This window comes from Camelus ferus, chromosome 9 (genome assembly GCF_009834535.1).
Source record: "Camelus ferus isolate YT-003-E chromosome 9, BCGSAC_Cfer_1.0, whole genome shotgun sequence".
Classification (NCBI taxonomy): domain Eukaryota; kingdom Metazoa; phylum Chordata; class Mammalia; order Artiodactyla; family Camelidae; genus Camelus; species Camelus ferus.
Genome location: NC_045704.1, coordinates 69,100,293 through 69,124,175, shown reverse-complemented (window position 1 = coordinate 69,124,175; position 23,883 = coordinate 69,100,293). Strand labels below are relative to the sequence as shown.

Genomic DNA, 23,883 nt, shown 5'->3' with positions numbered 1-23,883 from the left:
GATGCTACATATTAAGCACTTAATACGTGCTGGTCCCTGTGCTACCTGCCTTACACAGGTTATTCTATTTGATTTTACCTGGTTCTATTTAGATCCATTAGATGTTCGTTCCCACTATACGGTTATCCAAAGTGCTGCTGGTTTCTAACTACCTGGTTGCCTGAGGAGCATCCTTGCTTATAGTCCAGGGTCCTGAAATAGCAGGGGCCACACTGATATGCACGTGTTGAGACTAGATGGCCCGTTTGGGCCGACAGCTGCCCCCTGGCTGGTAAAGCGGGTCCACAGCGATGCACGGCCTCGTGGTCTAGCTCCCCCAGGTGTGAGAACTCCTCTGGGTAAGGCTTTGGAAGACCTCATCAGAAGTGATGTAATATTCAATTACTTCCTCTCTCCTGATTGCTTGGTCCTGTGCTCTATTTTATGCTTGCTGAAGATTCTTGCAATAGTCATGATGTTTGTTAAGAGTAAAAATGCCTTTATGAAAATGAAAATTTATGATACTGACAATGGTCACTGAGTGGTTGAATGGAGTAGAACTTCTGCTCTCTTCCATTACACTATCTCTCTCTGTTATAAAAAGAGAAATCTTACTGTTTTAATTGTAAGCTTTGTCTCTTCTGACTGATAAAAATCCTACTACTTTTTAAATCAGACTGGAACATAATCTGCATAAAGGCTGCAACCAGAGACTAGTACGTGGAGTATATATTTTCTTTAGTTTCCCTAGAGAAATATTTTTTATTAGCAATGAAATAAATCTGGACTTTTTTTCATTTTATTGTATCTTTTGTACAAACACTATTGAAATTCATAAGAATTGAAGAATTCTTACCCCAGGTCAGTATTTTAAAAAGCATTTTTAAAATAAAATATCACGTAGAAGTTGATGATGATAGCTGGTGGAGTGGGGGAGGGGCTGTCCTGCAGCTCACCAGGCAACACCCCTCCCCACTCAAACACATTATCTTCCAAATCCCAACCTGAGGGTCTTACTTCAGTTTTGCTATTAATGTAAGTGTTTCACAAATGTGATTTGTTCATTACTGTATCTGCAGTTTTGCTCAACTTGTCCCCAGCTCCTGCCGGAATTTGAAATATCCTAGTTCTCAACCCCAGACCTACCCACCCATCTTTCAAGAGCCCAGTTGACATTCTACATTTCCTGCAAAGCTTTCCTGGACCACTTCAGTCTTCCTGGCTCATCCTGTCCTCTGAATTTTGGCACTTTTGTAGTCTACTCCACATAATCAAGATGTGGACATGCATTGCCCATGTTTCCATCACATCTACTAGGTCTCATAAGCTCGCTGAAAGAAGGTACCTCTATTGATGCCTTTTGGCAACTGACATAATGCTGGATACAAGAAATAATTTTGACTGAAAAAGATTTCTCATCTTTGGTTTACCCTATTGAAAGTCAGGAGGAACTTTTATTGTCAGCTAATTGAGAAAGCAGTTACCAATCATTAGAGCAAACGTTAGTCAGCAGAGGCCTTCCTTTCCAAAGTGCCTAGACAACTTGCCAAGAGCATTGGTTCTCAGAGGGTTCCCACAGGGTCCAGCTAGAGATGTCCTCATCCACATTATCATCTTCAATTAAAGCTGTCAGAATGCTTGTCATCAAACATCTACAAATAACAAATGTTGGAGAGGATGTGAAGAAGAGGGAACCCTTGTACCTGTTTGTGTGAGTGTAAATTGGTGCAGCCTCTATGGAAAACAGTGTGGAGTTTCCTCACAAAAGTAAAAAATAGAACTACCATATGGTCCAGCAATTCCACTGCTGGGTATACATACATTGAAGAAAATGAAAACACTAATTTGAAAAGGTACAATGTTCATAGTAGCACTATTTACAAAAGCCAAAATAAGGAAGCAGCCCAAGTGCCCATCAACAGACAAATGGATTAAGAAGGTGGGATATATTCAATGGAATACTACTCAGCCATAAAAAAGAATCAAATTCTGCCATTTACAGCAACATGGATGGACCTAGAGAGTATTACGCTTACTGAAATAAGTCAAAGACAAATACAGTGTATCACTTATAGGTGGAATCTAAAAAATAATACAAATGAATGTATGTGCAAAACAGAAGCAGACTCACAGGTGTAGAAAACAAACTAGTAGTCACTGATGGGGAGATGGGAGGGTGGAGGGTAAAAACAGGAGAGTGGGATTAAGAGACACAAACTACCATTTATAAAACAGAAAAGCACCGTGGGTATGTTGTATAGCACAGGGAACTAAGCCATTATCTTGTGATAACTTTTAATGGAGTATAATCTGTAAAAATACTGAATCATTGTGCTGTCCATGTGAAATTAATACAATATTGTAAATCAACTATACTTCAATGAAAAAAAAATTTAAAAACCCATTATTATCATTGAGAGGTGTCCAGCCCAAAGAAGAGAACGAAGCCTCGGTGCTTGCTGCACAGCCAGGGTCTCAGCAGACTCCGAGGGGCACAGCCTTCCCGCGGGGCACAGAGATCTACACGGGCAATTCACTGCAAGGTGCAGAGAGCATGGGAATAAAAGGAGAGGGTTTACGGCTCGGCAGGTGCTGCCGTGGACACCCTGACCGTGGGGCCGTCCACAGTGCCAACCGAACACAGAGTCTTAGGACAGAAATCGTGGCTTTCCAAAGAAAGACAATATGATCTCAGTGGATGTGGGAACTTTTTGTTATTTTTTGTGTCTTCAAAAAATGTTCACTTCTAATTGTCCTGGGTTCTCTTGGGGCAAAGCCTAGCTCTGGTTGTCAGCATTGTCATCGTCATTGAAACCTTCCTCTTTCTCCTCTTCATGTAACTATTTTTGAATACATGTAGATTGTGAAATTTGTATGTGGTGTGATAACGTTTGCCCTGAACATCCTTATGCAAAATCATATGAGAAATGTTTATACACCAAGTTGGCTAAGTCTGTCATGGTTCAGAATCTCTTGGCTAAGAAAATATGTGTATTTTTTAAAGAGCCCATATATTTATATTTATAGATAAATTAATTATATTTACAGGCTGAAAGCACTGCCAGAAGTGCTTATGCGGGAGGGACTGAGGCATATGGTAATCTGGAAATAAAGGAAAGCCCTCAAATTCAAACTCATCAATGAATTTTATGGTCACATTGTGAACTAGTTGCTTTATTGTTGTAATGCATCATTTTACTGCGCAGCCCTGCCTTTCTTACATACATATACTGCTTAACCTTTTCGAGCCTGAATTTCTTCATCTGTAGAAGAAGGATAATGCATTTGTGGCTTGTTGTGAGGATGCAAATTAATAGTGTAGAAGAAGTAATTTAGTGGAGCACCTGGTATTTAGTAAGCTCTCAAAATTATTTCCTTTTTTAGCCATAAAATGATATTGCCATTGGCTATGAATTTTAGTTCTCTTTTCTCATATGAAGACTAACGGCTTAAAAATTGTGAAAGTCTCAGAGAGTTTTATCTCTGGCGACTCAGAAATGCTGGATGAGCCTTCATCAATAGGTCTCAGTAGAACAGGGACCTGAGTAAGAAGGGAGAAACTGAGATTGGCACTCTGCTCCATTTTAAATGCTAAATACTAGCTGAGATCGAAAAGCCGTTTTTTGTAGGGTTTTTTTTTTTTTTGATAACTCTACTTTGAAATTTTGTACCATTTTGTAAGTAAAAACATACTTAAATATTTTTTAAAGAGAGTAAGAAAAATCCCCTGCTTGTTCCTCTTGTGTAGAGGTTACTGAACAAATAATGAGTATATTTTACATATTCATAGATTCGTGATTTTAATTGACACCAGCCAATTCCTTGAATCAATTTACAGAACTCTCCATTCTTGCTTCCAAAGAGAGTACATATGTTGTAACATCTATCCTGAAAACTAAGCTGAGTTGGAAATAGCGATAATGTACTTATGTCAGTAATCCTTTTTCTTTTGGCTGTGTGTCTTCCCTCTGTGCTAACATGTCTGCACACTGGATTTCTCTCTGCATCTGAATGTCCTCGCTGGCCATACTGAAGAATGTGCTTACTGTACTATTTCATTAAACTGCTGTGTTATCGGGTAATTGTTTAAACATAATGCCACAGCACGATCAAAAGGAAAGGTGAACTAATGGCATTTGCAAATGTCAGGGATTATCTTAACACTTTTATTATAGTTTATAAAAAAGTAGGTTCAGGGCATTTCATGGCAATTATTTCTACAGAAATTGGTTATTTAAATAAATTGCTAATTATCTGAAGATGACAGTATTGAAAATGCTACTAATGAGTTGTTTAATAAGTGTAGCTTTTGGTGGCCACCTACAGGTTGAAAATAGAAAGAACATATAGATTAATTATGCCCAGATATCACATAGGAATGCCATATAGTTTTCCCTCTGGCAACAGATTTAAGGAAATTTATCTCTTCATGACATCCTCTGAGTCTTGGACAATATAGTTCGTTTCTAAGGTTTTTCATAGATTAGTGTTTTGTTCTAAATCAAATTTCACTTCGCTTCTATAATTGTCTTTGTCCTATAATTCCTGGACACAATTATCATTATAATTCATCATCCAAACTGGGATACTTTTAGAGTGAAAGTGTAATTACATCATATAATTACAAATAAATACAAGTATGATAAACTGGGACTCTCCCAAGCAGTCAAGGTCGTATGGTCTCTCTGGTTAAAGCAATTACTAACTACTATAGTCTTAACCTAATTCCTAGCCAAGAATTAATATAATGCTAATATTATTCTCGATTTTGTCATATGTGTACAGCATATCTTTATGCTATAAAACTTGTTAACTCCTCTCTATAATTTAATTAATATACAAACAATCAGAATAGGGAAGGAATGTAGTAATGTGGTTAAAAGCATGGTATTGGGAGTCAAATAGACCTGGATTCAAATACTGGACCCACACTTTCTGAGTGAGTGATCTCGAGGGTGAGATACTTATTTCTGCTGAGTCCCATTTACACATCTACAAATTTGAGAACAAAAAATACCTATAATAATGTCATCGGAACAATGTATGAAATAACACGGAGCAATTAGAAAGCTCTCAAAAGAGGAGTCTCTGTATTGAATGTATCGAATGTCAGAATTTCATTTTAACTCATACATAATCCTTTTCTAAGTTAACTTCATCACTGATATCTATTGGGAAACCACAGAGCATATAAAATAGCTCTTTAAACTACCATGTCAAAGCTCATAGTATTCTGGAATTTTGAACTGGAAGAGATCATCTAATCCAATGTTATCTATACTGCAGAGGTCTTTTCTGTTGCCTCCCACCTGCCACTGTCTGCCAAACACCCGTTTAGTTTCCAGAAATAGGGACACTCCAGTGTAGCTATGTCTGTTACTGAATTTACAACAAAGCAATGATAAACATAACAATAATAAAACCCACAGTGTGTGCTTAACCATTGGTTCTAGTTATCTTTTGAGAAAAACACAGATGAAGCCTTTCTTCATGGTTATCCTTTAAGGATTTGAAGACAGCTATTGGGATTGCTCTCAGCCATTTCATACACACACAGACACACACAGTATTTTTTTAATTTTTATTTCAAAATCGATTTTATGGCAGCCAAAACAGTGGAATTCACTGTACATAGTAAACTATTTACATAATAATATATGTAATATATAGATGATACGTATACATACACATTTTAAGTTATAGGGAATAGAGTTTATTTTAGCAGATAGTGTTACACAAAACTAAAGTTGCATATACTAGTAGCAGACATAAATGACTTAACATCCTTAATTTGATATGAGTGTGACATATTTTCTTGCTTACCTGTGTTCTGCTAAATCACCTAAGCTTCTTCATAAAGCTGTTGTGCTGAAATTTAGCTTTACTGTTTTCGCTTACAATCTGATTCTAAACAAAGCTTTTCATAAGTTTCTTATATCTCTGGGTCCATCTCATTGTGTGTGTGTGTGTGTGAGAGAGAGAGAGAGAGAGAGAGATCCTTCTATTCAAGCTGTTCTAGATTTATTCTAAGTTTGTTAACATTTTACTTAAAATATTGGCTGTAGAAGCAAATGCGCCCTTCTGAATATACAGAGGGTAGAATCATCACACATCCTGGATATAAAGATTTCATAGCACAGAATCTGAAAATGTTTATTCCTTTATTGTTTTAGGAGCATTATAAAAGATAGTCATTTTTCATTGCAGAAGTGAATCACACTTTCGTAACTAAAAGAATCAAATAATACGGAAGTATAGACATCAAACTTGAAAGTTTCTCTCCAACCTGTTCCCCAGAGATGGTAACAGTTCAAAACTCAGCATTCTATGCATTGACATGCCTGCATACTAAATGTAACATACTTTATTTAACCTGAAATGGGACCACACCATATATACTGTTCTGCTACTTATGATTTAAGACTTAACATTATATCGTAGAGCTATTGCTGTGTCAATTTTAAAGGTTTCTTAGTGTATCATACATGAATGAACTATAATTTATTTAATAGCATGACTACTAGTGATTATTTAGGTTGTTTTCACTGTTTTGCTATTAAAAAAACAGTACTTCAAGGAACATCTTTGTACATGCAACTTTGCATCTGTGTACTAATGGAATAGATTTCTCAAAGTGGAGTTTCTGAATGAGACACATGTATTTAGATATTGTAATTGCATTATAAATCTAATAAAGATTTATTCACACAAACATGCATTTGCAATCATAGATTCAAACTATAATATTTTAGAAATAAAATGACTTAGGATCTCCACGTTTGACATCTAGGAGATTCATTAACATCCTTTAAGTACTAAATGTTTATCCCCACGTGTTTATAGTGAAAATTTATGGCTCTGATCAGTTGTCTCTGGCTCAGCTTAGTAACATTAGCCCATGTCTGCTGTGAGCCAGGCACCGTGCCAAGTGCTTTCCACAAATTGTAACATGTAAGACCTCCGAGTTGTTATAATGTTACTGTCATTGATGTCGCTGGTTCACAGGTGGGAAAACTGACGTTCTGGGAAGCTAAGGAGCTTGCGCAGAGTAACAGTTGTGTAATGTGCCGGAGCTGAGACTCACGCTTAGTTGGCTGGGCTTCAGAACCGGTGCTCTTGTCATTAGACCTTCGGCGACATGGATACTGATTTTCTCAAAGACAGTACAAAGATGATCCTCTTCCTAACTGCTCCACCGTAGTTTCTCAGCTACAAGTATGGGCTCTGATGTCACAGAGACTTGGTGGTCTTTTTCTGTCCATCTCCTTTAAACCGTCTGACATCAAACAAGATATTTACTCAGCTAGAGATTCCCTTTCTTCCCATACAAAACAGAGATGATGGTATGTAGCTGCCCAGCACTGTCGGGGTTAAATCACACCGTGTAGGTGACGAGTCCACCCCATGCACACGCCCTCTGGCTCCTTCCATACCAGCCCCTCACAGTTTTAGGAAGGAAAACCACCCCCTCTCTGGTGAAGAATAGTAGTTCTATTGCTTGAAAATAAAATGCCTGGCACGTGCTAGGTCCCGAGTGATAGGATGTGAATTGACTACGCACGTATTGAAAATGTTCTGAAGCAGATAAACATAGCTATAAAGATACTGATGATTCAGGAAAAATATCTTGAAATAGTCAACAAAAATTAAATCATCTTCATAAGAAAGTGTTCAGCTTTTCCAATAAACCTAAAATAACAACAGCATAAAACAATTGGTTTTCTTCCTCCCATTTGCCCTCTTTAGCTTTCGTATCTCTAGATATAACCCTGGAACCTTTTAGTGCTTCGGTTTCTGGTTGAATTATGCTAATTTTCTCAGAGGACTTTAATCCATGTGTAAAGATGTATTTTTAAATAGCTGTGCTTTACATATTTATCAGCCTATTAGGTTCATTAACATTTTAAAGTTGTTTTAAAGGATACATTTTTGGTGCTTGATTTATGTCTATTTTACAAAAATCAATCTCTCAACTCCTAAATCCTTGAAATTCTTGATTTGCTAATATTTTCTTTCCTCTGCTTGATGTTAAAACTATTAACAATTAGGCAGTCAAAGTTCAATTTCTAATGAATTTGTTATCCACTTAATTCATTATATTTTAATTAATGTAAGCAAATTAAAACTACATTTCCTTTTTGTATACACAGTGAACACGAGTGAGTATTATAACCCAATTTCTGTTTTATTGCCAGCTAGAGCTATTATCAGGGAGTTTATTGTGGACTTAGCTCCAACAATTAATTCTGTAACAGTAACTGTCCTAGGAGTCAGATGATTAGGGAAAAAACAAACAGAATTGAACTCAATTATTCAAACTTCCAGTTATCCAAAATTAGCATATGCTCCACACTATCTTGCCCATTAAAAATGTCTTTTCTCTTCAAGGATTTAGTCATGCTAAGCAGAGCTTTGCTTCCTTCTCACCAATAAACTCACGTTCTGATGTTGTCATTAAAATTCTTGTATATTGATTTAGTACACGGACTTTTTGATTCTCAAACTAAAACCTTAACTGTATGGATGTCTGCCTTTGAGATTTTTACCGTTGGAGTCTGTGAATCTTACCGTCCTTACGATAACCGCTCAATGAAGGCTATGGGAGAGGAGGAGAGTGAAGGGAGAGGTGTGTTTCTGCTAAGGCAGCAGGTGTGATAAAGTCCCAGCATCACAGGCATCCTGCTCTCGTCTCCAGCAAAGAAAACTGACTTCCTTGCGTTACTGAGCACGCAGCAACAACACAGAGGGCACAGGGTAGACTAAACGAATGCTCGTGAAATCAGCTGTCCTCATGGGCCGTGCAGGTCACAGAGCAAACATCTATGTAATTTTCTACTGTGCATGAGCCCTTTACATACGTTAAATCATTTAATCTTCAGAACAGCTCTAAGGTGTTATATAATTTTATTACTTAATGGATGAAAAAGCAGAGGCACAGTGAGACTAAGAAATGCTCACAAAGCTACATGGCTTGTAAGCAGAGGAGCTGGGATTTGAGCCTAAACAGTTGGCCCTGTTGTCTCTCTGATGTTGTAACTAGTTCGTCCTCAAATTCCCTTCTTTCTAGAATTTCTGTTAGTAGTCATTATAAAACTATAAAATGTATGATGTTTAAATGAATGTGAAATTGTCCTAATGGAACATGTGTACAAATGAATCATTGGACTCATTTAACCTGAAACAACCTCCTGAGACCAGAGGCTGGTGTTTGGGCATCTGCCCCGGCTGGCAGTACGGTTAGAACACAAGCTGATGAACTGGGATTGTCCTTTTAAGCTTTTTGGATTCAGATACAATTGTCTCTTTTTTAAAAGAAGGCATAGCTGCTTAATATTTCTTGAATAGACAAATGCACAGATGAATGAATGAAGGAGGCCTGGGTAAGGAACCTGTTTATGTTATAATACAGTAATACTTACATATCAGTACCTAATACTACTACTAATGGTAGCATTTTTGGAATTGCATTTAAGAGAATGGAGTATCCTTTTCTTAAGAAAATAAATCTCCAGCTTACTAAAACATTTCTTTCTAGACCTTGAATCAATTCATTGTTCTGTGAAGTTTATCTGAGATCTATGAATTGAAATGCTGATTTGCATTTTGAAATGTGACTATATGGAAGGCTAGATTGATTAGATACCAAAACTTCAGTCTAGTTCCCCAGCTTATCCACGAGGACCACTCAGGAACAAATCAGATCTCTGAGCAGCAATGTTGGAACTCAGACATCTAGTTCGCTTTTTGTTTGTTCGTTTGTTTGAAACTGCAGCTTGTTTCAAAATTTGGGGATTCCGAATGGCTTGACTTTCATTAGTGCTTCTCACAGAGTTGAAACAGAAGAGCTTTATGTAACTGAATTTCCCACCAGGTTCATCTGGTTACCCCATGCAGATGAGGCTTAATTTAAATTGCACATTGCCTGTTAATTAATTAGTTAGTTAATTTAAGCATACAGGATTTCAATTTCTTGATTTAAACCTTGTTATTTCCTTTAGGATGGAGTCCACATTCAATTCCTTAAGCTTCTGAAACTGGCTTCTTTCTCCCTGGTCTTTGGTCTAAAATCATTAATCGCTGTAGCCGTGATAAAATTTAAAAAATTCTTTTCTCAATAAGCGTGATTCTGGAAATCTTTATGCATTTTAATTAACCTATGCACAATCCTGTGTGGTATTGACATATGTATTTCCTTGACAGCAGAAGTTTTATTTTTATATTGAACCTATTATTTCTTCATTTCTGTCATTTTAAAACTAAAAAGAAATTTCTATATAACAATTTAGAAAGAACCTGTTATATACCTTCAAATTCCTTCCAAAAACCTTTCATGATGGGTAAAAGTCATTCCTAAAATCTATTCCCCACAAAAATGCTGAGAACAGGTAGATTGTATTTCATATTAAATCAACTGAGTTATAAAGAAAACCGATCAAATGGACTTTATAATGGAAATTACAACTGAATTCACTATTACCCAGCAGCAGAAGGATCTAGTTCTTCATTTTTGTACCACATTTCCTCAGAGAACATAATTACTCTTAGTTTTTAAAAAGATACCTTTATTAGTTTGAAAGGTTTTCATGTTCATTAGGTAGATTACAAAAGTTTTAGAAAAACATGAAATAGAAAACGTCTTATTGACCTAATTGAACATCTTCAAATGCCACCAAGGATTCGCTGATGTTTTTGAACACCTGTGTAATAATGTTGCCCTTTAAATGTAACTGGTTAAATTTCCAAAGCTGTGTTCTGGGACTTTGCCATTTGATGTCCATTAATACCAATTGGAATATGTGGCCAAATCCCTGTGTACCACTCTGAAATTTTACCCCTTAGTGTTAGTGATAGTTTTCTAACAGTGCAGTGAGACATAAATTATTTATCTGCTCTAGCTCAAATTTCCTTTACTCTCCAGGGTCAACTAAATAAGAAAAAAAAAAAAAAAAGAATCCCAATGTTTCTTTATTACTTCAAAGTAACGTGTGTAAAGGCACCATCACCATAGTATATATTGAACGTGTCAATTATATTATGCTGAGGTAACTGTGTGTCTTTCTAAAAGGTTTATTTAAGTGACAGATTTCCTTAAAATGCTAAAAATGCTTTCTTTTAACTTCTACTCTTGGATTTCTTTTTAGTATAGCTAAAGATATGTGTATGTAAATATGTGCGTGTGTGTGTTTTCTGGCTTTATGTTCTCCTATCCACTATGTTCGCCTTTTTTATGGTCAAACCTACAGACTAAGAAGAAGTCACTGATAAATATTTTGAAGTAGGAATAGAATCTGGATGTTCAGTTTCTAATTTGCCCTGATTTACTGCCTTGTGTTTAAATGTCGGTTATGGATTATGGAATTCTGAAGTGTCAGCATTAAACATTCTTGACTAATAAACACTAATATCAAGAAGAAGCTGTTTAAGTGTAGAAGCACCACGTGGACATTTCCAAAAAACGTTTTGGTGTTGAGTCCAAAATCGTTAGTTACACGTAAATTCAGTTTCATCTGAAATGAACAGAAAAGAAAACCACCGATTTTAATGGAAGTTACTTGTGCTTCCTTAAAGTGAGCACAACAAAGAAGACTTATTGTGACACTGGAAGGATGCTTGTCGGGGAGGTGAAGTTAAAATGCTCACTACACGATGCTTATTTTACTGTTCGCTTGTTTTGCTGTTTGTGGAGCTCTGGTTTGAAGCAGTGCCACATTCTTGCAGAAACACAACTATTTTTACTCTGGAAAATGCCTTTTAGTGGGGAGGGTATAGGTCAGTGACAGAGCATGTGCTTAGCATGCACAAGGTCCTGGGTTCAATCCTCAGTATCTCCATTAAATAAATAAATAAACCTAATTACCAGGCCCCCCAAATAAAGTGGTCAGAAAATGCCTTAAAAGACCATTGACCTGTGCATGTACATCAGAAATATCAAATTATATTGCTATGTTATGAGTACATTAATTTACTCCAGGTTGTGTTAACCCTTGAGAGTCTGAAGCAGCCTTAGTACAGTATAATCATGTAAAAAATGACCTCAGAGTATTTTGTCCACCCATGCAGCTTTTGTTACAATTAATAATGTATCAGTAATGTTTGGTTAAGTAAAGTATAAAAAATTAAACACACACTAATGACTGAATTCGAGTAAATTCTCTTTAACTTGGTTGAAATTTCCTAGTGTATGAAAAACTAGATTAGGCTCACTATGTTTCATCAGATTTGGGGAAATCCATGGAAAATGCAGTATGGAATCTGCAAGTTCATGGGCACCTTGCTTGTTTTCACAGTGTCTCTGTTCGCACCAGCTGCTTTACACTTCGCAGAAACACAACAGAGCTGTATGTCTACTTATGCACTACATGCGATTGTTTTTCTTTTTCAAAATGTGCTGGTCCTTGTTCTTTTCAAAACAGATGCTTGAGTGTTCCTTACAATGTTTTACACATGCCTGTATATCAAATTGCAATACGTATGTGTTTTATGCAAGAGCTCTAGAATTGCTACACCCACTTCCCTGACATGCCTGCGTGCAATTATAGCATCAGCCCTAAAATAAATACACATCCATTTACACATTAGCATGCTTTGAAACGGAACGATGTTTATATATTGCATATGTATACGTCTTAAATAGACATAAAGACATTTGAATTTTGTCTAGTGCAATGCTGCCATTCTATACCACGGCCACACTACACATGCCACCACACTGCCATCAGTGTAATAGTGATTGTAGGTGATGTGCCCAGGTGGTCAATGCGCTAACCGTCGATCATCCCATTTCCTGCAGGCACAGCCATCAGACCTATTGCTTTGAGAGCTGTGACCACCGTTGCTCGTGCTTTGCCTGGATTTCCCATCTTGGCCGCTGGTGGAATTGACTCCGCTGAAAGCGGTCTTCAGTTTCTCCACGGTGGCGCGTCTGTCCTCCAGGTAATACTTGTGTCTGTCTGTCCATTCAACACGCTCCTTCTGACAAATAAAGTGTAACCTATGTGACCATGAATATATTCATGCAGGGTCCCCTGAGAAAGAGCCAGTGTGGGATCAAAACCCGCAGCACTCGTTAAGTTTCTGTTATGAGTTGAGCAGAGACCTGAGGTTCACTTCCTGTCCTACTGAGGGCTGACAAACCCTCTATTTTTTTTTAAATGTATTTGGTCACCTATCTGTTTCTACAATAAACGAGATCAGGTACCAAATACATCCTGTACTACCGGATAAAAACCAAATACATGAGGAAATCTGGGTAAAAGTAAAACCTTGTTTGAAAAATAAAAAAGTCAAGGGTAAGGCCAATACACAAAGTTGATGTCATGTGGCTCAGAAGGATTAGCAAACTTGACTCTGAACTTCCTGCTAGCCCAAGTAAATACATCACTGGATTCATCCTTTCAAAATAGAGAAGTAAATTCATTGTTTGCCGTCTTGTGGTACAGAGCTGAGGAAGTTCATCCATTGACTTCCTCAAGTGATACTTCGAAGTGTAGCACATTCCACTCTTATCAGCACCTCTAAAACAGCTTAGAGTTCTTTAGTTTTTTGTATTATTTACACACTTGCTTTTTATATTATAACGTTGCTCAGCATAGACCCAGTGCAGTGTCTCAGCGCATTATAGCATAATCATTTCTCTGGGGGACAAGATATTCAGGTTTGGGTGGTCTGACTTGGCCCAGGAATAAAATTTTTCATACGATGACTAGGCTGTGACCTCAGAGATAATCTTCTTTTAATATGCCTCCTTACTATCTAGCACTAACAGTAACTGAGAAGCAGAAATGCTTAGCACCACATATATTTTCTGGCAAGAAACTTAAGTGCAGTATCTTATGTTGCCAATTTGACAATCAGAGTTAACATCCTGTTATGAAACATAATGTAAAGTGGAAATAACATGTATCAAAATGCTAACGGAGGCAGACTTCTGCTCCCAAGAAGACGGAGTAGGCGCACTTTCCCTTTGCTCCCCAGTAAGTACAATTAAACACCTTTATACATAAAACTACCATAAAGAGACTCTGAACGGTGGAGGGAAGGCAGTCTGGCGAGGAATCTCACAGGACCCAGGGCACAGCTAAGGGGTGAGTTTCCTGGGTTTTCTTTTGCCTCATATATCCCAGACTTGGAGCCAAAGAATCCGTCAACCCAGACACAACAACAGGTGCAGACAAGAATGCCTACTTTTTCCATCCAGAGAACCAGCAAAGGCACAGCCTGGCAAGATAAAAAACTTTTATAGCATAACTGCTCTACTCTAGCCAAATGCCACAGCTAGAAACTGCAGCCTCACACCCATCCACCCAAACAAAGGACAAGCAGGGGTCTTCTATTTCCAGCTCAGGAGGCTGTAACAAAGGCGCCTGGCATTGCTTCTGGGCAATAATGCGCTCCCTTAGGTGGGAAGCCAGGATTTCCACCCCCACTGAGAGTAATGAGCGATTGTCCCCTCTCCTCCCCCACGGGGTAGTGTCGGAGGAAATCTGACAGCGAGTCAGGACGTCTGTCACCACCCAGTGGTAACAAGGTCACTCTCTCCCTCCCCCCACGCCCCTCTGGTGTCACTGGAGGCCTAGTGGGAACGATAACAGGGCACTCCTGCCCCTGCCGGCCAGGGAGCTGTCAGTGGAAGCCTGCTGGGGAGCAGAACCCAAGTCCTCTCCCAGCCGTAGCAAGAAATTGTGCTCCCCAGATGGCAGAGGAGGCCAAGTAAGGAACCTGGGTGGTAATGAGGCAGCGTCCTCCCTCTCCCCTGCCAGGATGGTGTCCAAAAACAGCCAACTGAAACAAAAGCTTTAAACAGAGTGAGGAGTCTCTTAACATAGTATCCAAAATGTCAATGTATCAACTGGAAATCTCTCACCATACCAAGACCCAGGAAGAGCTCAAGCTGAATGGCAGAAGACAGTTAACAGATGCCAACACCAAGATAACAGATTTAGAATGACCTGACAAAGATTTTTAAAGCAACAAACATGCTTGAAACAAGTGGAAAATATGGAAAATCTCAACAAAGAAATACAAGATACAAAGAACCAAACGGAAACTTCAGTATTGAAAAATACAATAAGAAGCACAAAACTTAGTTTATGGACTCAGCAGAAGAATGGGGAGGACAGAAGAAAGAGTCAGTGAACTGGAAGATAGAGCAGGAGAAATTAAACAATCTGAAAAACAGAAAAAAATACTGAAAAAAAAAAAAAAAACCAGTCTCAGGAAACTGAAATTATAACAAGAGAGCTAACATCCTTGTTAGCAGAGTGCCAGAGGGAAGGTCAAGGAAGGAGGTGAAAAAGAAATAACGTCTTAGAACTTCCCAATTTTTGTGAGAGACAAAAACTTACAGATTCAAGAAGCTGAATGCACCTGAAACAGGAGAGGTCAAAAGAAATTCATATCAAAACACATCATCATCAGACCTCTGAAAAGATGAAAAAGGACCTTGAAAGTAAGAAAGAAATGACATCTTACCTATAGGGAACTAACAGTTCTAAGGACAAGAGATTTCTCATCAGAGACCCTGAAGTCCAGGAAGTGGAATGAAATTTTTCAGTTGTTGAAAGAAAAAAACTATCAACCTAGAATCCTGTTTCCTTCAAGAATGAGCAGAAAAGAAGACATTTTTAACTCAAGGAAAACTAAGAATTTATTTCCAGGAAGCATAGCTAAAAAGAATGACTAAAGGAAATTCCTCAAGAAGGAAGGAAATGATAAAAGAAGGTACTTTGGGACATCACGAAGGAAAGAAGACTATAGAGCGGTGTCTTCAAGAAGAACCTGGAAGATAATAGATGTCTAGGCTTGAATGTCACCTGAATTTATCTTTGTGAGCATGAAGAAGAACATGGACTTGAGGATAAAAATGGGCTATGAGTGGGTTCCAGAAAAGACTCCTGCTCACGTCCAGACATGTGATCTTGGGCAAGTTACACATGGAGGTGTAAGTATTATTGTCTGCCATGGGCTGATTCCAGCAACTGCTCCATACAGTATCTCCATGCCTACCTGAGAGTGAAATAGCTTTGTACTTACTTGATTGACATCATCTGAGGCTTGGAGCATGGAAGTGGTGCAGCCAAAGTCACATGACTAGTGCCAGAGCCAGAACTCAGACCTCGAGTTTCACAACCGCAAAGTCAGCGCTCTTCCAACTGGTTACACTCCATCCTACTCTCTGAACTTTTATGATAGGAGTATCAGTAATAGGCAGATCTTGCCCACCTACTCAAAGCTTACATGTTTAGCCTGCAAGTATGTTCTCAGCATAAGGATTCAAAGAAGAGTAAAAATGTGAAAACACAGAAAAAATAAGTCAACATGATACATTCTGAGCTGAGATGTGTACTCAGTGTCTGGACCGCAGTATGTAAATGCATAGAGTACTGGGTGTCCTCATAAAAACACGTGGTGAAACAATCACTCAGATTACAGTGTCTGCTTGGGCTCATCTTCAATTGAGCAGCAGAGAGTCACTCAAACTACATGAAGAAAATGAAGCCTCTTAATTGTGTATATGAGTGGAAACTGGAACTGTGAGAACCAGGCAGGTAGTTCTGGGCTGAGACATCCTTCATCTCTCTTTCCGGAGCCTGTGATTTCTCCCTCGAAGGAATCTAGAGTTCTGTCCACTCTCCTGTCTCCAAGGCTTACTCCTTGTTTCTGCCTCCTCTGAACTTGCGCCTCGCACGTGGTCCCCATGCGCCTGCTCCGTTTGGTGGTCTTCCAGCTCCAGGTCCTACATGAAATTCCTCATCAGCTCAACATCTGTTGGCTCAGGTTTTCAAAAGAGGAAATCTGTCCGGCTCAATTTATCTTTTCATGCCAGGCCTCCTCATAAAACACTGGTCACCTGATGTATTACCTGGTGTATCGCAGAAACACAGTAAATACTTAAATAAATAAATATGCTTGAATTGTGATTTTTTTTAAAAAAACAGATTATGAGGAGAGGATGAAAGGCTCATCCTGCTATTAAAAAGTGGTTGCCAAAGCACTGCCCTTCAGCTCTGGCTTGGAACGGCCCAGAGAATTCCCAGCTATGTAAACTACAGACTCCCAGTTGGTTTCGTTAAAAACGTTAAGTTCCACACATAGGCTTTTGCTGGTCGAAAATTGCAGATTATGTATCAATTCTATCATTAGCTAGAGTCACATTTTTATTCAGCTAGAAAATATTTTTAAACCCATTTTAGCTGAAGTATAAACTAAAATCAGTAGTAAGATATATTTAGGGCAGTTGTGAGTGGGAAACCCTTGAATTTACAATTCTGGCGTGGCAGTTGGATGGAGTAGAAAACGTATAATGCTTCTGTCTCTCTTCCATTGTGACTGAGTTTTTCCCTGTCCCAATCCCCAGTCCTGGGCTGATCTAAACTCTCATTTTCTATGCTTCTGGGCTGCTGGATGTTATTAGAGAAATTCAAGTAACTCTGCCAATTGAATTTACTCCAAATTCGTTTAATGTTGGCTGGGCCTTGGGTGCTGGTGAGCATCAGTTTTTATTCATCTTTTTAAAACAATTTCCCAACAGATTCCCTCTAGGAGTTGGTTCAGATCTTTTTCATACGCCTCAAGGCCTGAATTCCCCCATCATCACCCTCCCATTTCTCTGTTGCCATTTGTTCCCTGGCTCTTACTGCCTAACTCATTCCTGCTCTCTGGTTCCATACCGTTTCCTTTGAAGGACTCACCCACTTGTATATCTTAAGGTGGAATACTATCAAATCTTTATTTCTAACTATTTCTTCTCAGATATAAAGGATGTACTGACCATATGCACCTTTTGCAAGACATGATCAGGCAAATGAAGTGTATTTAAATGTAAGCGTGATGGTGCTGACATACTGGAGTATAGAAAGAAAACTAATAGGTACAGAAATAGTGATATAAATAAATATTTTTGTTCTGATTTTCTTGATACACATATATAAGCTATATAGATAGGTGAGTTCACTACTAGAATAAGGATTTATACTCAAAGTAGCAATTTCAAATGCAGTTTTAAATGAATTGCTTAAATTTTTGCTGATTGAGAGTTTAACTGAGGTATAAAAATCACAAAATATTTTAGACAACCTTGCAGTTTGTAAAGGGAACTGCCTTTTGGGGTTTCGGGTTGCATTTTAAAGGGCCATTTTTTGCTTTTTGAAGTCATCTTACCATCTTCAGGAATGTATCATCTCTCATTAGCCCTGTACCACCTTACTCTACAACTTGCTTTGACAAGGATGTTAACGTTTCAGTGGTAAAACATGCAATGAACCTACCTTAGAAATGCTTCAGTGATTGTTGAATGTAGAAGCTAAGGATTTAACTAGAGAGAAATTTGAATATTCCAGATCATTTCCCTGGTACAACTTTGGAATGAAAATGACTATTACAATCAAACCAGATGCAATACTTTGGCCAAGAAATTAGGTTCAAAACTGGTTATGTGTTTGTATTTAAGAGTCGCTAACTCATAACTTTGTCAGTCAACTCAACTGACTTCTCATTTATTTAAGGGAACCCCAGTGACTGTGAAATCTTATTTTTCATCTTTTTTGATAGGCTCTCATGAGTTAGAGTATGCAAGCTAGATCTCTAAAAAGTTCAAATGAAAATTATTAGTCAGTTTCAGGTACTGAATACTGAAATTTAAAACACCTCCTTGTGAAATTACATTCTCAAACTCTTCATAAACTCTTGAGGTCTTAAATCTTTTGGGGGGCTACTCTGAAGAAAAGTAGTTTGCTTCTGGCTGCCAATTAGTTATTCATGCAGGGGATAGAAAATAAACAACGTGACTAATTCCCCTTTAAAACAATTGGAAATACTGGTTTAGTAAATTAACACTGGCTTTTTTTTTTAACTTTTAGTTTGTTAGTCCCAGACTTAGCCTTCAGAGTGAATTCTCTATTCCCTTCATCTGTTTTAAGTACTAGTCTACAATTTCTGTTAGTAAAAAACTATTCAGGGATTTGTATTGCAAACGACACTCACACTGAATCACCTCCTTTTAGTGACAGGCCTTGTCACAAATGTTCACTCTCCTCTGTTGTGAATAGATGGAGGGTACAGTGCTACACCGCTCTTTTCCACTGAGTTACTACGGATTTCTGTCATTTAACTTAATGATATTGCCATTACAATCCAACCTTCTAAGGACTTTGATTCAGGACATCAGAAGTGACAGGAAGCCTTCAGTTCATCCACATACAGTTATGACCGGTGCCTTCACTGAGATTGTATGGGTGTTTTTTTTTTTTTCTTCCATTTCTTTTGTATGGGTTTGTCACAAAAGTTAATAGAAAATCCTGAAATATAGCAGAAGGAGGGAGCATGGTGGGCATTTGCCATGAGTCATGGTCACATGACAGACACTCACTAGACTTACATGAGCAAATCAATTTTTAACAATAATCAAAGCGGCTCTGATGGAGCTAGTTCAAGCTAAGTGGAATTTTTTAATGTGGACCAACAGATGTATTATTTTACTAAAACTGGAGAAAAAGAGGTAATTGAAGCAGCACGATGACACTGTTTCCACGTGAGTGCAGATGCCTTACGACATTCTGTCTTGGTCATAATGTACAGGAAGACTTCAGTGCTTCAACTATATTGTTGGAGGTCTTTAAGTGATAAAAAAAAATTTGTATTCTGTATTCTAAATTCTTATTGGATAGCTGGAAAATATATTTATTCAATGATTGCTTATGTTTTCTTTTATCATTATTCACTTTAAAGTCAGGCTATGATGTATGACAGAAGAGTAGTTGATAGATACCATTCAAAGTCACTTTAAATGGTGTCAGAACTGTTTCACATAGCTAGTTAAAATAGACATATTTTTCTTTCCACCACGCAGTTTCTTGTTTCCTAGCTTTAATGAGTGTTTCATTTACAATTTTAAGAACAATATGCAAGTAGGTATTTTAAAAAAAAATGGAACCCTATATTCTTAGAATAATATATAGGAAAAAACATGCTCTTAGTATCCATTCAAGGAAATCCAAATTACTGAGTCAATTATTACATTATTTTAAATCACTTTAATGGATGGTTACTTTAATGGAAGACGTTTCAATTTTTGAAAAGCATCTGGATTCCAGTGCAACAATGTTGTTTATAAGCAATAGAGAAAATTAAATGGAAACCTGCTAGGCTTTCGAATGATCACACACTCTCCCCTTGATAGAAAGATTAACATCTAGATTCAAAGGAAATTAATTGAAATTAGATCTAATCTTTTTGAATGACAGTTTTACTACAAGAAAAAGTAACGTATCACACGATGACTATTTATGTGAGAAAATAACCATGAGGTAGCTAAAATGCTTGCAGATATAGCCATATGAAATTTCTGGTCTTGTATAAACTTCCTGGCTGAACTTGTTCCTGACTCTGGCCAGACCCTTTGTCTTGTCTGTTCCTTTTTACATCATATGCAGTGATACGGTTAACTACTAATTTCACTTCTTCATCAAAGAATCTTCATGTGCCTCACCAAAGTTTTAAACTACTATTTACTCTCTTAATTCTTCATTTAAAAAAAAAAGCCCAGTTGTAGATATTCTAATTTCACATATTATTTTCCAAACATTGGATTTTCTCTTTTGGTTTTCTCTGAATCCTTCCAATTTATCAATATCATTTGAAATGAATTGTGATTGGATATAACCGATTTTTTAATAACCATTCCGTAACTTATCCTCCCAAGTGACTATTTCTAATAGTCACTTGGCAGGGAATGTATTTTGAACACCGTAAGTAACTACCCTCCCTACTTGGAGAGTGGATTTACTATAAACGAAGCTGAAGAGAGCTGAGTTGAGCGAACAGCGTTGGTTGTTGAACTGAGCTATGTATACAGTCAGGAGTCTCCCTTTCTGTTAGTTCGAAAAGAGGTGAACAAGATTCATTCTGAGCAGTGCTAACATCCACCAGGGTAATTATTTTGAAAAAGCCAAACTCATTTAGATGTATGCAATTGTGTATATTTTTTGAAAGTCCACCTCAATGTTTTATGGGCTCATTTTGGTAGTAGGTTAAGATTCGGAAGTCAGACTGTACAGAGAATGAGAAAGCAGGAGGCCACAGCAAATATACTGTAAAGAGTATTAATGATTTGATGAAAATCACCTTCTGTTTTTCAGAAAGTCTTTTCTAGTTATTAATGCACTTGACTCTTGCAAAGGTGTGGGTATATCACTATTTTTAACCCCATTTTACAGATTTGTAATTCCCTTGAGTTTATCGAGTTGGCTGTCCAGTGTGATTAGAAAGCATGTTTCCTGATTTCTACCCCATGATTTGTCTGTGCGCCTCCCACCATCCATGTTACTGTGCTCAAGAAGTGTGCTGGCAAATGAAAGAGAATTTCATCATAACAAACATGTGAATTCTTGCTCTGTTCTCTACTTATTAACTGACAATTTATTTTCAATTCTTGAGCTACACCTGTTTATCACAATCTTGTAATTCTACAGGCAAACTGCTTGCTCCTTATTAAAGAATTTTACCTGAATTCTTCGGTTTCCAAAATTACTTTAAATTCGAATCAGTGTTTCCATGTGCTGAGTAAAGGGAATCCTGAGATTTCTAGAAAACTGGCCATCCTAGGCCTCTGGAGTTCTTTTGAGGGAAATATAGAAAACCAATTGGTCAGATTCTTAAGTAGCATGAAGTAGGGAGACACAGTAGGTTCTGATGTAGGCTCAGGAAGAGCACCAGATACCTACACGACTGATACAATGTAAAAAAAATAAAGCTAGTTATTGATAAATGCAAGGTCCTGTCCTTGGCTACATAAACTTAACTACACATCTAAAATACAAGTAACCATGGCAAAGAGAAGATTTTGTGGGAAAACTTTAGATGGATTTAATTAACAATAAGATCAACAAATATAGCATGTTGATGTCGTTTCCAAAAAAAAAAAATGCTGATGCGACCTTAGTTGTACTTGAAAGATGATATTTAGTAAAAGGGAAATGATGTGCTCAGTGAACTCTCATCAGATGATATTTTCATTTATCATATGGCGGGCACCCACTATGTGCCGGGCGTGGTTCTAGCCCCAAGGACACAGGGATGTTCTCAGGCAGCTGAGAATGCTCAGGACCTTGCATGCTAGAAGCACCCTCAAAGGAGTGATAAAATAATCGAGCCCAGACTTGAAAGAGTAAACAAAGAGTCAGCCATGCAGAGGTCTGAAAGAAAAGTGTCCTCCGGCCAGAAGAAGAGCAAGATCATAAATACAAGAGCCAGGGGCACAAGGCAGAGCAGTCTTGCCCTGTTTCAGGACTGAGGGACACAGCTGAGATGGGCGTGATAAGGGATGAAGGGGCAGTAACAGGCAGAGGTGGATCCTGGGGGGTCCTGCAGGCCATGATAAAGATGGTAGATGTTACTCTGTGATTAATGGGAAACTATTGAAGAGTGACAAGGTCTTTACATTTTCACGGGCTGACACCAAACCCCTTCTGTCGCCACAAATCCAGGAGCAAATAAATGCTCAGTGGGCCCTTTCTGCTCTGCACTTCCGCAGCACATTGTTCTCTTTTCAATGAATGGTTTTTATCCTCCATGATGTCAATTCTCCTCTCTTCCAGGGCTACTGGCGGCCACCTTCATCCTTGGTTAGCTGCCTTGCAAATATGTTTTGACTGTTCCCAAGGATGATGCTTTCAACACAAATTCATCACGTCTAGAAGGAGTGTATCTCCAAGTACATGTCTGTTAGTGGTAGAACAGTATCATCAACTTCCTATACAATAAAAACATTATTAAATATTAATCAAAAAAATTGGACTAATGCAAACCCCTTTCCAGAGCTGCTCAGTTCTGTCATGTGCTTAATATATTTGACTTTTTCCCCAAGGGTTCAGACCAGAGTAGATTGTTCGTGCCATTCTACATATTTCTCCTACAAGAAAAAGTAAAAATACAGACTACGAAAAGACATTTCACAATTGGTTTCTCATAAGTGCCTACTTCCCTAAGAGTTTCCAATCAGGACATTCAGTTTCATATCCCACTAGTCTGCTTTGTATGTGCTGTCCTAGTTCTTCATCACTTTTCTTAATTGCATTTTTGAGATGACACTGAATTATTAGCTCATTATAATAATGCTGTTCCTGGGTTACGGCCACTCTTCTCTTTAAAGGACCTTTCTCTGCCATATTGCTGACTCTCCTTATTTTAATGGGTACACAAGAGATTTAGATTTTTTTTCTTTTATTTTAAGACTGGTTTCTTTGGTTTTTTTTAATGTATCTTGATGTCTTGGAGCAGCAATTTTTCGTAATTATAACAAACCAAACTTTAGAAACTTTTATCCTCCTGGCTCCTACCCGTGTGTGCATACAAGTCTGTTAGTAGCCAGCCTCCTGTGTGGTCCTCACCCCGGCAGTGCATTCACAGCACACCGACCCTCTGAAGTTACCGTCTTCTGAAAGGATCCAGTCATCATTTCAGTCGTGATGCCTTCAGTTGTGGTTTTACTCCACCTTTTCTTCTTTTTTCTCCCTGTTGAGAAACTCCTGACTTTCTTCCTAGCTCATTTCTTGTGGAGCACACTTGAAAAAGTCTTATTTCTAACCATCTTCAAAGATTAGAAGTGTGAAGATTTATTTATTCACTTTTGATCTTAATATAGGAAGTGTCTAAGGTAGAGTGGAAAGAGGAGGAGAGAGTTAGGCAGTAGCGTTGAAGGGAGTATCGCAGTTCAGACTCCCAGTCCCGACAGCGTCTCCCTCCTGCTGCCGCCCCCTTCTTGCCCCCGAGCAACACCTGACCCGTCGGGGAGGCTCCAGCACCCTGGCCCAGCTCCCAGACTGGTTGGAAAATGCCAATCAACTCTGATTATATTGATCTCTAATTATAAACTCCTAGAAGGAAGAGTACCAAGATTATGTAATTCTA

At 38.1% G+C, this 23,883-nt stretch overlaps 1 protein-coding gene across 2 annotated transcripts in view; it reads left to right on the top strand.

Moving 5' to 3' along the window:
- DPYD (dihydropyrimidine dehydrogenase) overlaps positions 1-23,883 on the top strand; it is a 720,433-nt gene that overhangs the window by 576,203 nt on the left and 120,347 nt on the right. For both annotated transcript variants that reach the window (XM_032487157.1, XM_032487158.1), the window contains exon 19: positions 12,770-12,912. In XM_032487157.1, coding sequence (XP_032343048.1) covers positions 12,770-12,912 — 143 coding nt within the window. The remainder of the gene's footprint in view (positions 1-12,769; positions 12,913-23,883) is intronic.